General features: G+C 36.5%; 1 protein-coding gene across 14 annotated transcripts in view; it reads left to right on the forward strand.

Annotated features, from left to right (window-relative positions):
* The window catches only part of DMD (dystrophin), a 1,316,389-nt gene that overhangs the window by 1,280,724 nt on the left and 16,928 nt on the right, over positions 1-18,737 (forward strand). For all 14 annotated transcript variants that reach the window (XM_062600033.1, XM_062599961.1, XM_062599984.1 and 11 more), the window contains 4 exons: positions 518-676; positions 11,618-11,861; positions 12,237-12,360; positions 17,305-17,397. In XM_062600033.1, the coding sequence (XP_062456017.1) occupies positions 518-676; positions 11,618-11,861; positions 12,237-12,360; positions 17,305-17,397 (620 nt within the window). The remainder of the gene's footprint in view (positions 1-517; positions 677-11,617; positions 11,862-12,236; positions 12,361-17,304; positions 17,398-18,737) is intronic.

The raw sequence follows: 18,737 nt of genomic DNA on the forward strand, positions 1-18,737 counted from the left end.
GCTTAATTACATTACATTATGATTAACTGAAGCTTTCTTTCATTTCACTAAATTTACAATTTTTAAGAAGTAAAATAGATAAAAACAGGATGCCTTTACTAAATGAGGAGATTTTTTTGTGTAAAAATAAACACTTCGCCTTTGCTTGAATAAACATTACTCAACATGGATCAGGTAGCATAAGATAGCTTTTTCTCTCAAGTAACTTTCTAATTAAAGTTGGGTGAAAGAGGAAAACTGAGATTTCAGCTGTGGCAAAGCTGAGCTTTAAATACCTGAGGGGAAGGGAGCAGAGGGGAAGAGAGATGGACTCTGTGAAGGAGAAAAATTACCACAGAGTAAGTGAAATAATTCAGTAGATTTCATTTCAGATATACTGCTCCACTGTTCATTACAGATAGTTCAGTGAATTTTTTTATAAGAAATGAGAGACTTACAATGAATCCGTTCCTCATATTCATTGCAAAGTTAAAAATGAAAAAGGTAACAGCCTGTATTATCCTCCTCTGTTTTCCAGTGATGATGAACACTTGCTAATTCAGCATTACTGCCAAAGTCTGAACCAGGAATCTCCCCTGAGCCAGCCTCGAAGCCCTGCCCAGATCTTGATTTCTCTGGAGAGTGAAGAAAGAGGTGAACTAGAGAGGATTCTTGCAGATCTGGAGGAGGAAAACAGGTGAGTTACATTCTCAGCTGCAGTAGTGATCAGGTATGCACCAAAGTTACAAATAAAAGTAGAGAAAGGAAGCAAATAAAGCCCTGCAGTAAGGCTGTCTTTTCAAATAAGTTGATTCTATTAGAACTTCCTACCCCATTCAGTTTCTTCTCAATAAGAGAGAGATGATGAGGCTGAAATTGTATAGTTATTAATGCATTTATTTAAATTAAAAATGTATTTATTTTATATAATAATATAAATTTATTTATTTAATTTATTAACTCCAACTTTCAATACAGTGATGAGTCAGCACAGTTGCCATTAGTTTGTTCCATAGAAGAAACCCTCAAAGGGCTTTATTCCAGCATTACCTTGTTTTGCCATTTATGAGGAAATTGTGCAAATTTTCTATAACCATATCAAGAAGAGACAGGATCTTCTTTTTTTCTTCCTGGAAATAACCATTACAAGACACACTTTTCTCTGAAAGGTGGGTCACTGGGATACGTGAAGTTTTTAAGCAACCTCAATACAGTACTAACTCTAAATAAATAATCTATGAAATAATTGTACTGTACTGGATAAAATTCACCTTGGTGGCATTTTTAGGAGTAAAATGAGTTCTAAACTTGAATTTTCCTCTGACAGATGAGTATTTACTTTCATGTTAGTTAAAACTTGTGTTCTCTTTTTATTTCTTTTTATTTCTTTGGTATTAACTTATTTGTTGCTATATCTTTAGCTCTTCAGTATCAAATATCATTTATCACTTCTTTTAATTTCAAGTTTACCTTGAAAGTGTCTTCATCAAAAAAACAAGACTGCATTCTTGCAACGTTACAGCACTGTAGTCCTGTTTGTACTGTACTCTGGACTCTTATGCCATCAGCATAAAAGCTAGTAGATCTTTACACTGGCAGATTCTTAGTCGCAACCATCAACCGTCAAAGTAAGAATGTAAACTTAAAAATCATTAGATCTGCAAAACCACATTTTTATTTACCTTCTGCTGTCTTCAGCCTTTACAGTACAGTCTATTAGCATTTTCTTTCTCTGTTTTTTTTTGCTGCTTTGTCTTGTTTACTATTAAGATATAATGCAGTAATCAATTGCCTTAGGAACATCAAGGAAGTAATTGTCAGAGTTAGCAGTGTCACTGGTTTTCTCTCTGTGCAGAAGTAGTTTTTAGGTGGTACTAAGCAACTGTAGTGGCGCTTGTACCCCATCATCATTATGAGGTTATTATTGGGACTTTTTTACAAACAGCTAACCCTGGACTTCCAGAACAGTTTGAGCTGGTTTTGGCATAGAGAAGCCTGAAGTAAGTTATCCTGTCACCTGATTTAGGAGAAAGATGTAAATCTGCCTTGTACTTCCTTTGGACTTATGTCGGCTGCTCCTCTCTATACTTCAAGCACGTCTTGGGGAAGAGCCTATTCTCTGTGAAAATCAGTTCTTATTTTTCTGTAGACCTATCTTTAGACCTCTACAAGGGCTGGAGTAATTAATTTCACCAATAGTGTGTTTCATACATGCTTTTTCATTAAAGATTAAACTTGCTATAATAGTTTCTTTTTTAATATATCATTTCTTTCTCATGGCCTCATGCTTACAGTTGCCTTGTGCCCTCTCTGAAGACCAGGTTAAACTGAAGATCTAACTCCAAAAATATAACCGTTTCCTATGGGGAATTGCTTGCAGCTAGCATGCATGGAGATTACATTCTAACCTACCTGACAAACACTGGCGTAATGTGTAACAGATCCCTATGTATCCCCGTTCCCATCTCTTCATGAAAGTACTGACTGACCCTTTCCTTAGCATCTACTAATTTAAAGTAACAAATGTAACAGAAGTAAAGTAACAAAACTTCATATTTTCACATGTAATTAAATCAAGGACAACATTATTTCTCAGAGCTTCCACATATAATTTAAACGCTCCTCAAAGTTAAATAATAAACAGGAGAGTGAAAATAAGGAGGAATGGTCAAGATTACATTTTCTTCAATGGTGTTTCAGATAATACAGAGAATTAATAAGGCATAAATGATGAGGAGTGTGTTTCAGAGAGGAGGCTGTGGAAAACAAAACTCTTGCTCACTGAACAGTAGTGAGATCTTGCTTGAAACAAGTCCTGACCTTTTAATACATAGTACATAAAGCCAAAATGCTTTCCAACTTGGAGGAAGATCAGAATGTTAAAAAAAGCTATTGTACTTTTCATTTCTAGGATTTCTGTGGTTAGTAAATATCATGTAACTGGTAGTAGTTATTAGTACAAGTAACTACAGGTTTAGAGGAGGTTATTTTTTAACCAGCACTAGCTATTGAATAATGAAGAAGTAAGAAAAAATGTTTTGTGTCTGTACACACAATAAACTGCCCACCGAAAAGGAATACACCTTTTAAAGTGACCTATTACAGATTAGAAAAATGATAAATGAACAGCAGCATAACTTTGAGTTTAGATAGCTAAATTTACTGAAAAGTTCCTTTTTGGTATTTATGCCTTAAATACTAGTATGAGCTTTATTTAGTATAATAACTGCTAATCAGAAATAAGAGATTGAAAACATCTCTGACCAGAATTGCACCTTAAAAATACCTGTTTTAAAGTTTGTCAATCCTAGATTAAATGAACTAGAGGCCTGGTTATAGCCTATGTTGTTTTCTCACTTATGTTATTAGTGCTACTAGAGGCAGAGGATTTGATATTTTTTAACTCCTCCAGTTACCTTAAGAAATAGGTTATCTGAAATGAGACTCAGCTGCTGGATGCCACCTACAGCCTGTCCTTTTATGACTGAATCAGGTGTTAGTGCAGCAGGGACTTATAGGTCTATTTCTGTATGACTGTGGAGGTCACAGTGCTGTGATTTTCATTGATTATGACAAAATCATGACTTTTGTCTCTCTGTATTTGTCTCTGCAAGCTTCTATAAATAACTTTTACTTAAAATGTAAGGCAGAAGCTCTAAAGAGAGTAAGTTCTTGCTTATCATCCTGATAGATTGTCTCAGCCAAATAACTATGCTTTTATGGAAGAATCACTGATTCTTGTCACAAAAATAAGCCATTCAGACAGAATTAATCAGGAGACACACATACACTTTTCTGCCTTAAAAAAAAGTACTGTCCTTTTAGATCTCTCCCTATATTTTCTAATCTTTCTCCTGCCTTGAGTTTGTTCAAAACTTTTTTGACTGATATCAAAGGTAATCAAAAAAACCCATGCTCTAATTCCTTGTGCAGTCCTGGTTCCAGTGGGTAAATGCATATTCCTTCACATCTTATTGCAAAAGTATTCTCTGAGTAAACGTTGCTTACTGTTGCAACACTGAATGTAATAAATCTGTAGTTTGGAAATAGGATGAATATGATGTAAATCATATTGTGGTCTCTTTCTCCTCAGCTCAGGCTTAAAGCACCTGAATTGTTTAATTCTACTGAAAATATCTTTAGTCTTTAGAGCCACAAGCACACATTTGCTGGAGTTCATCTCCTTTCTGGTGCTGTGCTGGATATGATGTTTATCCTTAGAAAGATGAAGGCTAGAAGGCTTGCTATGTTAGATAAATACTGTCATCCTTTCATGGCTATATTGACAAAACTTCTGTTGCATAAACATTTTTGGTTTTTGACAGTGAAGATTTAGTACTTTCTGCTTATCGTTTGTTATTTCACGATTTTATTCAGCATATCCACTTACTTCTCACAATTACTGGAGAAGTTGCATTAAGTACAAGCAAGCAGTAATACTGAGATACTCAAAACATTCTATTGTCATTTCCCTATCTTCTTTTGCTTTCCCTAGTTTCCTACTTTTAAAATAGCCTTTCTCTTTTTTATTTCCTGTTTTTACTTTTCCTTATCTCTTTTTAGCTGTTTATAATATTCTGACCTCCATTTGGTTTTCAGCTGCAATTTCTGGTCTCCAAATATCTCAGTCTTGACTTGTTGAGATGAAAGAGACTCTTTGAAATTGAAATCTTGAGTTTTTGCTTTTAGATGGTTTTAAAAGATCTATTGCCTATTTCCAGCTCTTCTGAAATGTATAATCCAAATTATAAACTAACCTCGTCATGACACAGTTCTGGTTTTTTTTGGATTCCAAAGACCTCTTTTGAGATATTAATTATTTATCTACTAGAGTTTTCAGACCTTGGTGCTTTTGTAGCTAGTAAACATGACTTCCTTAAATAATTTATTCCTAAAATTTGACCATTAAATAATTTATATTTGCTAAAATCTAGCATTTTAGAGAATATTTTCAGTTGGTAAAACTGTTTCATTTGAGTATTAGGCCTTCAGATTCATGCTTAGTTTTAAATTTCATGGTGTCTTGTGATAAGACCATTTCTTGATATACTCAATAAGCATTAGAATGCTTTAGAAGGCATTATCGTTTTCTTTCAATACAAAATAAAAACCCAAACAGTTATAAAACTGGCCTAAAAAACATTTTGAAATTTTCTCGAGATTGAATATATTTCAGAAACAGATGAGATAGATTTTTAGTGTTCGTCTAAAACTGCATATTACATAGGTTATAGATTAGTATGTACCATACTAGCATTAAAAAAGAAAATGTATTATTTTTGTGGTGAGACAATCTCAAAACTTTTTGCAAATAATTTTTTAAAAACTTTTATTTTAATGAAGAAAATTTTAAGGGTTTCCTGATATTATAGTTGACTCAATTTTGTTAACCTACTTCTATAGAAGAGTTCTCTCTCATTCCATTTTTCTCCCAGCTTCCAGGTGTACTATAACCAGAACTTGATAAAATAACTTCTCCGGTCTGAGCTTTTGGCTTTCTTTGGCTTTACTGAATTGCACTGGGAGCACAATGGGCTGTGTGCTACTGGAGAAGCTCTAACGTCCCAAATCTCAAAGATGCCCTGTTTTCAACTGTCTGTAGTGTTCCTTCAAATGTGAAAACTGGTGAAAGGCCTCCTCAAATAAGTTCCTTCTGTATAGTTGCCAAAAGCTGGAAAGTGATGTATTGCTAAATGTGCTGTAGCTCTTTTTGATATTTATTTTGGAATTGAAGAAGTGGAACTAAATCTTTCAAATGTGAAGCATCGTAAGTAAACAGTGGCACTCTAGTGAAGGAGGGTGGTTCAGTTACCAGCTTTGTCTGTTTCTTCAAATCACTGTTACTTTGTAGCAAAATGAAAAGTAACACAAATTCACAAATTCTCAATTGCCTCTGAGGGGAATTCCTAGCAAATGGAGTCCACTAGTATTTTCCTCACCAAGCAATTAATCCTGCAAGTGATGGATGGTATTAATAACTCATGAGCTCTTTACTACCCAGCTCTTTATGGCTGCATAAATCAAGATTACATTGCATGCTTCCTATGTTATTTTTCTTCATGAATGTTTAAAAGAGGCGCAAGCATAGTTAATTTTTCGTTGAATATTTCACTTACAGAAATAAAATGTATTTTCCCAGTGGTGAGAAGATGTGTCAGTTTTATTTGTCTGTGACATCCAGTGTAAAGTCACCCTACCTGAACTGTGGTAGAGAGAAGCTGGATTTCTGAACGTTACTAGTAATTGCTCAGTCATATTTTGTAGGAATTATGCTTTTGTCTCCCCTTTCTCTTACTTCCCTTCTCTTTTTTATACTGAAAAAATAAGAAATACTCTTTCTTCAGAATATGAATGTGCCATTCTAAGGGCTGTGGACAGTTCTTTGGATGTCTGGCTTGCAACAACATTCCTTTTTCACCACATAGCTTAAAAGTACTCCAGAGCTAGGAAAAAGAACATCTTGTTTTTTTTTTTTTTTTCCTTTATGAGATTCTTTGAAATGATTTCTTTCTGAATTTCATTTTTTTTCTTGTATGTAAATACAAATCTTTATTCCTATATGTTAGGTTCCAGTTATTACTGACATTATTGATCATCTGCACTCTGCACCATTCTTACAGCTCTAAGTCAATTTATATGGTGAGTCTTTTAATTCTCTGGACTAAGGACTCCATAACTGAATTGAGAAGGTGCAGCTCTGCTTGGATAATATCCAGTATCTTTGCCAATATTTTTTTCTTTAATCTTTAAGAGAGAATTTTTAAAATTTATTGTTACTGGTCTTTTACTTAAAATAAATATAACCAGAGGCAGCAAGAGGGTGGCTCAAAAACCCTGACTGATGCAAGAGTTGGTTAGTGTTAGTTGGCTGAGTCCATAAATGTGTAGATACAGCCTTGAGTATGATTACATACCTCCACAAGTTACTTCATGATCATTTTGTGCCTGTTTCTTATGGCTGATCTTACGAAGATCACTTTCAACATTATACAGTGTTACTGTCCACACATTTTAGATATCTACTGTAGAGTAAAAGTAGCTCAATCTGTAGACTTCATTGACTAGATTTCTGTCAGGTATTGAGGGAGCTTAAAATAACTAGCTGAGATGTAGACACCTACAGTGTAGACCTCTACATTTAAAAAGTGTGAACTTCTGTGCCTGATGCCATCATTTCAGCACCATGCCTGATATGCTACCTACCTGTTTAGAGCTGGTTTAAGTAGTTACAGCACTTTGCATACAATATTAAAGACTGGATGTGGTTGGGTGTCAAAAGATTTGCTCAAGCTGCATTGATGTGCAATGCATGTGATACTAAGTTTATCTGAAGCTGAAGATGTCTTATAACTAAGTCAAAAACCAACAGGTTCATGTTAGTTCATTATAACTCATCATAGTTCATTGCCGAAGATCTATTATGGTTAACAAAGATAAATAAATGGTTAAAGTTATTTAGTATCAAATATTGACAATGCCCCATCTTCTGATTTCTGTGGGTGAGTTCGGTGTTGATTTTCTGAAGTGCTGTTTAAAAGAAAGATATTATGAGCAGTGTCTCCATCAAAAGATTCTTTGATTTGTCACAGTTGGTAGGTGGAAGCAGTGTTTCTAGTCACACTATCTAGTGTAATTGGAGAAAGCGAAGATACTTGTGCATACACAAGTTTTTCTGCAGATCCAAAATAAAAATGGAGAATTTTAATGCTAAGTACAAGTTGAGAGCAATTATCTAGAGTTTGACTAAACGGGCATCAATTACACCATCAAAGGGAAATAGATGATCAATATCTGTGCAATAAAGGCCATGTTAGTGGTGGGGAAAGGTAATAGGATGGTTATCCAACAGGGAAAAAGCGAGAGCAGGTAATTCCCCCTTGCTGCAGACCCAGTATTCTTGATCTCAAGTGAACACCTGTGTGCCTGTCCAGCATTCTGAGTCTCCAGTGGAATGGCTCCTCCAAGTTACTAGAGTCTGGTGATGCAAAAATGACATTGCTGACTGCTTTTGTAATCAGCATACAGAGACTTCTGATTTTTTGGCATCTGTAGTCATTACCCTTAAATCTTGTTCTCTTATATTGACATTGAAAATGTTAAACAGATAGACTGTATTTTTAAGTTGTTTTGGCAGACACTAAACCCTTGGAAGCACTCAGTCAGCAGGGGAACTCTGGACTCTAGAACTTCTGTGGAATTCAGGCTGTCTGAACACAGTTCTTAGTCTCATGTAAACATTACTCAGGGGTGATGTGTGTCATTAGTATATTCCCAAGGAGCACCACCTGAAACAGGCTTTACAGGCTCTTCTAAGTCAAGTCAGTTACAAATGTTTCCAAACCAAGGTTGTAAATATTACCTGAAGTGACCCTTGTTGATTCTGGCACCCTTGAGCTATGATCACAAATACTGCGTCCTTCAATACTGAAAATAGCTTTAGCATTGAAACCTTGGAAAATACATCTAGATCCGGACTAAAACAGCTTCAGTGCATGTCAGAACATTTGCTGTTCTGAGATTGTTTAAGACTTGCAATCCAAAGGTGATGCCCTTTCTTTAGAATCATGCAAGACAGCTCCTATCCAATGCCAGTATCAGCATTTTATTAAAGGAGATAGATGATAAAGTTCCAGCTGATTCACTTGTCATCTTCTACTAGTTAATCATTGAATCTGTAAGGTGGCCCTATTTTATCTAATCCCCTGCAGTTTGAAATCTTCTCAATTTTTAGAGAGTGACAGTTAATTTTAAATTAGAATTAAACACAAGAGAAAAAAAAAATAGTAGCCACTTCTCCAACTTTGCTGCCTTTTTTTCTTAGGGGTCTGTTTGTGCCCACTGGAGCAACTTCTCTTTTGATTTAATCTGTAAGTCTATTCCCTTGCAGTGCCAGGCAGATTGCATGTAGAGTGACAAAGTATAAGAGAAAGCATTGAGATGGTAAAGACAGGGTTCTCAGCTGAGATCAGGAGTAATACTTGGAAACTACTACTTAAAAGATGGGACTAGATTAACACCACCTCTTCAAATACAGGTGCAATTTGGCCAGTGAAATGAACACAGGTATTTTACTTCTAATTATAAAGCAAGAACACTCTCTTCTAAACTATTTGGTATTAGACATAAAGGCATTTGTATCTGAATTACTCTCTGGTCTTCGCTTGTTTTTTAGTACCCTAGTTCCTGGAAGGACTTCTCTGTGTATCTTGATCATTGAGGCAACAATTGTATATTTCTTTATAGCATAGTAACTGATTAAGTTGTAAGTATGATCAGGTGCATTTATTTAGTTTCCCTTGCTTTGAAAGTAGAATTTTGCTTTACAGTCCTTTGAGACCTTCAGGCTTTGAATCTGCTATTTGTAATGTATTGCATGTATCATACATCTGGGAAATTCCTCACAGTGTAGCAGTAGTCACTGCCTGCAGACTTAGGGACAAACAAGCCTGGTGTAAGTTTTGCGAGGGGGGGAAGCAGAAAGGGGCACTGAGGCTGCACTAGGAATGTGAAGGCAAGACTGGCATGCCAGGAGCTCTTGTCTGTGAGCCCTGGTAGATGGGTGAGCTGTTTTGGCAGGTTGGCACAATTAGCCTAATCATTGCTGTATAAACTGTAGTCTGCAATAAGATCATGTGTGATATTGTTGTCATTCTCATTCCTGTTCCTACTCTTTTTTAAAAAAAATATTTACCTGTTCATTCACCTCAAAGTATTAGAAGATGTTAAGTCACTTAGAGGGCAACGTCCAGTATAACCCTTCTTCTTTCTTTCAGATAATTTTCATAGACTAGAAGCTCTTTATCTGCTTAAAGCAAAATCATCTTTTGAAAAAGCTATCTGGCTTGGAAGAAAATGCCTGTGATATTTTTAGCACCTTCTTGATTTGTCATCCAAAGATTTTTCTCATTTGACAACTTTGTAGTGTTTGTTCTTCAAGAAATTGTCAGTCCCCATTCCTAGAACTGTATTTTTAGCTAATCTCTGAAATGTAGAGTGTCAAAAAATGAAAGACTATAGATGATGTGTAACAATTGCTCTCAGATTTAAAACTCCAGATTAGTTTTGTCTGTTGCACCCTCTTTCTATGGGTTTCAGAGTAGGAAGTTCAGAATTATGGAAGAACCTGAAGCTAGAAGGGATCAGTCCTCTTTTCTTTTTTTTTTTTCTTTTACCTTTTAAATTCTCTGCAGAAGGAGAGATCGTATAGAACACGTATCCCTTTGGGATAATAGCCTGTCTTTATCCCTGGGTATTGCTTCCTTATCCATGTGAAATAATGCATACTGCCTTCATTCCAGTTCTGGTGACAATTACAGATCTTTAAAAGTTTAATTGGAAGGTTTCTGAGGTGCTGTGAGTCTCTAGACCAAAAGATCAGTGTGAATTTTGGTTTGCGGGCAAAATAGCAAAAAATGCCTGTTTTCACAACCTCTAATAAGAAAAAGTTGAAAAAAGGAAATCTGGGTCACTACTTGAGTAAGCAGTTTCAAGCTGTAGTCTGTGGAACCAGTTTTCCTCTCTGGAAAGCTGTAACAAAATCCCAATGCAGTTTATTCCTCCCTTGTGCACAGTGTTTTGTGCTGCAAAATTCTATTTTTGCACTGTGAGACTGCTATTCCTAATAGGGTTTCAGTTTCTTACCTTCTGTTTTCTTACTGCTTGGTAGGTTTTTTTTTTGTCCCTCTCCTCCCCTCCCCCCCCCCATGTGGTCCTTATAGGTCATACTAATCATATAGAGTGTTTTACTGGAGAAACTGAATACAAGAACAAGTTCTAAAAAATCATAAAGGTGCAGAAGGCTAGCACTCTAGATAGTGCTGTCCAAATGAAGATGGAAGTTATAGCCCAAAAGTTAGTTAGCCTGAAGATTACAAGTGCAGTTTAACATATTGGTTCATTGATTGTATTTTCATCATATTAGGCTGGTAATTTTAAAATTAGGCTGGAAATATAATTGCATGTATGAAGGAAGCAGAATAATGTGACCTGAGTAAGGATAGCAGAGTTGCAGTGAACTCTTGAATTTTGTTTTGCTTTTTTTTTCGGAGTTTTTATATGGCCTTCATTGTGTCTTTAGTTTTGCCATCTGTAAAATAGATAGGTAGGCCAGGTGGTAGAAGTTTTAATTAGTGTTTGTTAAGTGCTTTGATTATACAAAGTATTCTGTTAGCACTAATTATTACTAGGGTGTATTCATGCCAGGCAGTCTGACTTCTGCTAGTAATGACAATGACATAAGGAAAGTTGGGAACTGAACCCAGGACTTATACTTTGAGATAGTGTCTGAAGCACTGCAACTTTTCTCTTGTTTTATATGCTCTGGAAAGTGAATTTTGAACTCGTGTACCTGCAAGAGCTTTTAGATAGTATTTATATATTATCTAAATATAATTTATTTGCATTTAATATCAGCTCTGCGCAAATCTATGAGTTGTAATCCTACATAGGTTTAGCTTCAGCAGAATCAGAGACAGCTGGTGTAGATAAGCCTCTCCCTCCCTGATAGTTGAATGTTTATATCACATGCATGCGTGTATCTCATGTGAGAAAGTGCATTCTGAGTACCCGTGGCAGAGGACACCCTGTATGATGCTATTCAGCTTTATAAAGCTTTTACCTTCTTGCTACTGTTCAACAGAAACTTACAAGCAGAATATGACCGACTGAAGCAACAGCATGATCACAAAGGTTTGTCTCCACTGCCATCCCCACCTGAGATGATGCCGGTCTCTCCGCAAAGTCCCCGTGATGCTGAACTCATTGCAGAAGCCAAACTGCTTCGCCAGCACAAAGGCCGCCTAGAGGCCAGGATGCAGATTCTGGAGGATCACAACAAACAGCTGGAGTCACAGCTGCATAGGCTGAGGCAGCTGCTGGAGCAGGTGAGTCCTCAGGCCTTTCTTTTAGATCTCTATAGAGCTATTTTCCAAACAGGGTATGAAGTGTTACCAACACCTATAACATACCAGGAGATCATATGTGAAAAGACTGGTCAGAGAGAGATACTAGATTGTTCTGCAGACTGAAAGTGATAAAGTGAAATTACATTTCAATATGGTATTTAGTCTTCTTCCTTTTTTTATGTTGAGAATTTGGATTCATTGTTTCCATGGATATATTTGTTCTTGAAAGAAAAAGAAAGAAAAAAAAGAAAATTATGTATTCTTGGGATAAATGCAAAATTCAGAGATACAAAGATTTGTGCAACTGTACTGATCTGTTTTTAATAATCACTTCTTGTTCTCTTCAATTTTTAGCCACAGGCAGATGCCAAGGTGAATGGTACAACACTGTCTTCTCCATCTACCTCTTTGCAGAGGTCAGATAGCAGTCAGCCAATGCTTCTTCGTGTAGTCGGCAGCCAGACTTCAGAAACCATGGGTAAGACAACAAAGTTTAGACTTTCACCAAAAAAAATTACTCTTCCATTTCTCTACAAAAATTCCTTAAGGACAGAAAATACATGTTTTTGCTCTAATTTAAATGAGAATGAAGTAGGCATTTGCAATGGTTTTTGATATCATCTGGCAGTTTACACTTTGCATCTTCATTATTTTGCAGGCTTTTGTATTTGATCATGATGCATGCAGTAGCCTAGATATTTTGACATTAAATGCAAAGCTGATCCAGGGCTTGAATTCTGAAAACAGATAACACAAAAAAGCTAACTATTTCATTCAGATTGACTTACAGCTAATAAAGATGACATGAATGATTTAAATGTACAGAGTATTAATTATGGCTAAGAGATTAAATACATGATTAATCATTCCCATGTTAACTGATGTGATCTTATTTTTAATCTGTCATTGCTCGAGTAAAAAGGATTGAGCTGTCACTCACCAGCAGTGCTCCTCTGGTTGCTTTTCTAAATATCACATCAGATGCGATAGTAAACATCATATAACTTGTGGGGTAAGGTTAAGTAATAACGTTCTGTAAACTGAGGTTGGAATTGTTATTTTGGTGCTTTTTGTAACTGTTCTGTAGCAGTTTCCTAAATAATAAGTATTTAGTACTAAGTAGCAAAGATTCGCTATTAATAAAAAAGCAATCTTCCATTGGGGCATCTTTAAGCTAATGTAATTAAACTACTTCTATAAGATAATGCTTGACATCTGATGATAATATTCACCTTCTCGCACAAAAATTTGTTTAGTCTATGTTAGGGATTTTTGAGAAAGGAGGAGACTTAATTGGGAGCTTTTTGTTATGTTTGGTGAAACAGCGAGAAATGGAATGGGAAGGGATATTCTTGTCAGTTTGAAGTGTCATGATAGTGGGAGAAGCAACTTATTCAGGGCGACTTTCTTCCATCTTGGATATGCACAGAGTAACATCAATTCATGCTGGTATAGAACAAGATGGATTCTGTAGACCCTACTACAGAAAAGCGTGAAGTGAATGCTTAAGTTAAATATTTGCAGTGAGAGGGAGCATACAATTGCAGGTTACAGCAATTTCATTTGGATCTTTCTGTAATCATATTGCTATTAAGTAAATACATTGTTATGTATAGCATATATAAACTAGACAATATGCATGAGTGGAATAATTTCAGAGAGACTTGGACAGGCTGGAGAGCTGGGCAGAGAGGAACCTCATGAGGTTCAACAAGAGCAACACAGAGTCCTGCACCTAGGGAGGAATAACACTAGGAACCAGTACAAGGTGGGGGCTGACCTGCTGGAGAGCAGCTCTGCAGAGAAGGACCTGGGAGTGCTGGTGGATGACAAATTGACCATGAGCCACCAATGTGCCCTTGTGGCCAAGAAGGCCAACGGTCTCCTGAGGTGCATTACGAAGAGTGTTGCCAGCAGGTTGAGGGAGGTAATCCAGCCCCTCTACTCAGCCCTGGTAAGGCCTCATCTGGAGTACTGTGTCCAGTTGTGGGCTCCCCAGTGCAAGAGAGACATGGAGCTGCTGGGGAGAGTCCAGTGTAGGGCTACAAAGATGATCAGAGGGCAGGAGCACCTGCCCTATGAGGAACGGCTGCGAGAGCTGGGCCTCTTCAGCCTGGGGAAGAGAAGACTGAGGGGGGATCTGATCAATGTGTATAAGTGCCTGAAGAGAGGGTGTCACGGGGACGGGGACAAACTCTTTTCAGTTGTCCCATGTGACAGGACAAGAGGCAATGGGCAGAAACTGAAGCACAGGAAGTTCCGCCTGACCGTGAGGGGGAATTTCTTCCCTGTGAGAGTGACAGAGCGCTGGCACAGGTTGCCCAGAGAGGTTGTGGAGTCTCCTTCTCCGGAGGTATTCAAGGCCCGCCTGGATGCAACCCTGTCTAACATGCTCTAGGTGACCCTGCTCTGAGCGGGGAGGTTGGACTAGATGATCTCCAGAGGTCCCTTCCAACCTTACTGATTCTGTTATTCTGTGATTCTATGATTCTAATTTGCATCATCTCTCTGAAGAAATGTCATGAATTTCTTCATACATGTTCATATACTACTTAAAAATACGCAAGAAAGATAGAAAGACAGTGATTTCCAACCATCTTATTAAAAGATGTGTGGTTCTGTGTATTGTCCTTTGGGAGGCCACAAATACAATCATGTACTACTTTTCATTTGTCCTGATAAACATGTACTCCCATTTAATTTACGAGACTGGAATTAACTAATTAACACACACATAATTATATAGGTTGCTAAAACTTTTGTATATAAAATAATTTTTTTCTGCTTTTCTGAGACAGTATTTGGAAGGATGGTGAGCTGTTTCATTGTTATCAATATGGTCATGTTAAGATTCAGCAATGCAGTATGCAACAGACCTTATAAAATGAATTACTAATTGTGCTAAAAACGACAACTAATACGATTTGTTAAGTCTCCTCTCACACCGGAGAATATTTATTTACTAATCTGAGAGTTTTTTGAAATACAATAAAAATATTCTAGAATTATGAATAGAATTATAAATATGAATAATATTTATGAACATCATAAATAATGCTTTCATATAAGAAGCATGCTTCCAGTAATAAGGAGTAATAATTTTTCAAGAAAATACCAAGGTTCTGTAGATGCTTCTAGGCAATGAGATGATGTAGTGGTAACTTTTTAAATACTCTGTCTTTTGAAAGGATAGCTTTTTTAAAAAAAAAAATATATATATATATATATATTTTAAAAAAAGCTATCCTTTCAAAATATGTGTGTGTATATATATATATATATATATATATATATGTATATATACACATATGTGACTGTAGACCGATTACACTTCTCTGTCTCCCTGCTGTTTCAAGGACAGATTACTGTACATCAAGGACAGATTACTGTGGACATCTTTCCACCAGTGGTGGTGTTAAAACTTTGGTAAAAGCAGCAGCCCACTCACAGTGTAGTCTGCAGGCAGAGCTTATGCCTTGATAACCAGAGACACTTACAAAAGTTGAAAGCTCCTTTTACCTGTCCCTGTCTGTCCTATGCAAAAGCTGAATCTTTGACATTTCTCCCCTAGTTGTGTAGGTTCTCTGAGGCAGATGCGCCAAGGGGTTGTTGCTGATCTTAAATTCATTCAGGTACCCCAAAAACATTTGAGATCCACCTAGTCCTCCAAGCCTTTTTTTAGAAACACAAATGGGGAAGACTGTTTTGGGTTAAGAGCTGTAACCGTGTTGTAAAGAAATCTTTTCTTTTGGTGAGTTGCTTGTCTGATGTCATCTTTTATTATGTTATTTAAAAGAAAGTGCTCAGAAAAATCCTCAAAGGAGAAAGAATAAAAATAACATATTTTAAATAAAGGTACAGCAGTCTTCCAGTTCTATACCATTCAATTTGTATCTGTGCTTACCGGGAAATTTGGAAATCAATGCCAAGAGCTCTTGCTGGCCAGGTCAGGAGAACCATTGACCTGTTCTTTTGATCTATAGGAGCACGTCCTGTTTACTGCAGGCCTGCTGGTTTGGTGTGCTGCCTGGGTAGAAGCAGTGAGGTCTCACTGTGAGTTTTTACTTTGACATCCATCAGGATCTAGCAAAAGGACATCTGTTTTGTTAAGGCACCTCTGTTGGTGCCACACTTGATGTGAATATAGTTCATGGTGTGAACTGATTTGTTGCGGTTCGTGAACCCAACACCACCAGAAAGCTGATCAGTAGCACTCACAACAACTCCTTCTTATACTATCAGTAGAATAAAGAAGGTTGATAAAAGGACCATCACTTACATAAATCAAGTGTTCCTTGCAGACGTTTTACCCCACATCTTTTACTGCAATAGATAAAATAGCTCTTGGCTAGTAAGTCTTGTGATACTCTTTTCCATAAGGTGAAGCAGATGCTAAGCCTGATAATAGGAAATAAACACAGTCCTGAAGTATTCCTTTAGCATTTCCTTTAGTAGAGATTCCACTAGCATGGAGCACCAGAAATGTTTAAAGAATGTTAATGCTAACATAAAATTAGGTAATTTATTAGTCAAGTTGAGCACAGGGTCATTAGTCATTTTCAAAATAATGATGTGTTTCTCTGTGGTCATTATAGCAGGCAAAACTACTTTAGTGTTTGAATAGGAATAAAATAAATCTAGTAAAAAAGGAGAATCTCACTCAATGTATTCCCTTTTCATATGCTTTATTGCTATTAGAGGCTAGGGTCTGCAGTAAAATCAGCAGATGGATTTTGGTTATTTGAAATTGTACCCCCCAAAAAGTAAAATATATTGAATTTCCCATTAAGCTACTGCTCTATAATCAGGTTGTAGAAATTATTCAGTGGGAGAATATATTTTGCTGTATTAAACTGGTGCTAAACCCTTTTACAGTACAATTGAATGTTCTTGAAGCACCCATCTGATGCAATTAAACTGTCAGAAATATTAATACTGATGCAGATGAGAATCCTGGTTTCTACTGATTTACCCAGCTAGGCCAAGTAGTGCTAACATGAATCCAGGACTATTAGAAGGCTGCTCAACAGAAGCGCTCAAAACAGCAATTTTTTATACCATTAATAGAATAAGAGAAGATGAAACAAGACTATCATTTATATGAACTAAGTGCTCCTAAGTAGACATTTTACCCAACTTGTTTTACTGGAATAGGTTATTTCTTAAATTCTTAATGAACTAAAATCAGTTTTAATTGTTTAAAATTCATTGCTTAATTTTAATCAGCTTATTAAAGAAAAAAGAAAAAGAGAGAGAAACATTATACGCACCAAAATTCACCTTCACAATTTTGGTTGTATATTAATCAGAAAATGTGTTTCAAGTGAACAGCCTTAGCTTTATGAAGGACATGTGCAAGAGTAAGATGTTAACAAATGGTTTTATAATGGCCTAAATGTAGTGTTTGGGATTTACTTTCCAGGTGAGGATGATCTGCTCAGCCCTCCCCAGGACACAAGCACAGGTTTGGAGGAAGTGATGGAGCAGCTTAACAACTCCTTCCCAAGTACCAGAGGTAAGTACTGTTGCCCATGAGCACTTGCCAGCAAATGAGGGGGGCAGTTTTTTGAATACATAAATAGGTCAGGGATATTTTGGGGAGAGGAGAAGAAAAAAGTGCTTTTTGTTTCCTCGGGTTTTCATGGGGTTGTGTTTTTCGCTTTGTTTTACTATTGCTCTTTGTTTTCATTTTAACAGTAGCCGTAGAAAAGCTGGTCATCAGGTATATGGATGAAACCTCTCTGAGATTTATTTTTTCCTTCACTTTTTCTTTTCTTCCCTTTCTCCATGTTCCTTTTCACACAGCCACTCTCCTTTTCAGTCTATCTACTTGCTGATTTAGTTTTAATGCATGTCCCAGTACATTTTTTTTTATTTCCTTGCCTTTCTCCAAGTAGAATGCTATTCTGAGTAAAACTAAAGTTCTGAGTGAAAGCTCTCAAACTTTTAGCATTTAGTTCCAGAGTGATCAAGAGGGCTGCTTGTTTGTGCAGTGCATTCATGCACTTGAGTGGACAGCCACAACATTTCTTTGTGTTTCAGTTTTGTTAAAGTTCACTCTTGTTTGCTAAAGATAAGCATTTGTACTATTGGGATTTTGGGTTTTTAGCTGTTTTTTATCATTTAAGGTAGGTATTTTCTGAACCCAGCGAAAATACTCTGCCACTAAGAAAAATTAGTTAGATTCCTAACAGGAGATGTCTGGGATGCTAGCAGCAGCAGTGAAAGAAGGCTCAGACATAAACCTCTTTGCAAAAGAAAGTCTTGGTGTCTGTTGATACTCTACTAAGTGGATGCCAGTAGCTGCACAGACTTCTGCAGGCCTTCTTCAGGTGACACATCACCCAAAGGCTCTTCTTTACTAGAGAAGTGTCTGAACCATCCTGCTAGACTTTCAGTGGCATGAAGTTGTTTTCCATCCTTTAACTTAAAGGCAAGTTCAGCTCTCACTAAGCATCATATATGAACAGTGAAGAAGGCAGCAGAAGAGAAATGATAGAAAAGCTGTACAACTGCTGTAGGTCAGAAGATAAAACAGTGTAGAAAAATACTATTCAAAAAATATATAATATACTGTTCTTCTCAATATTATATGCAAAAATGTCATGTGTCCAGGCCTCATTTAACCTAGAAATTAATCATTTTAGACAGCAGAGAAAATATTTTTGAAATACAGAAATGTAGATAAAAGTGGGCTTGTTTTTAAAGTTATAGTGTACACAAGATTCCAACAGATAGTCACTGATTAAAAAAAAAAACAGCACTATCATTTTTATAAACACATTATATTTAGGAGATCTTGATTTTGACACTCGTGTCAAAATGCTCACCCTTCTCTGTGGTATCTAATTTATA

This window comes from Rhea pennata, chromosome 1 (genome assembly GCF_028389875.1).
Source record: "Rhea pennata isolate bPtePen1 chromosome 1, bPtePen1.pri, whole genome shotgun sequence".
NCBI lineage: Eukaryota > Metazoa > Chordata > Aves > Rheiformes > Rheidae > Rhea > Rhea pennata.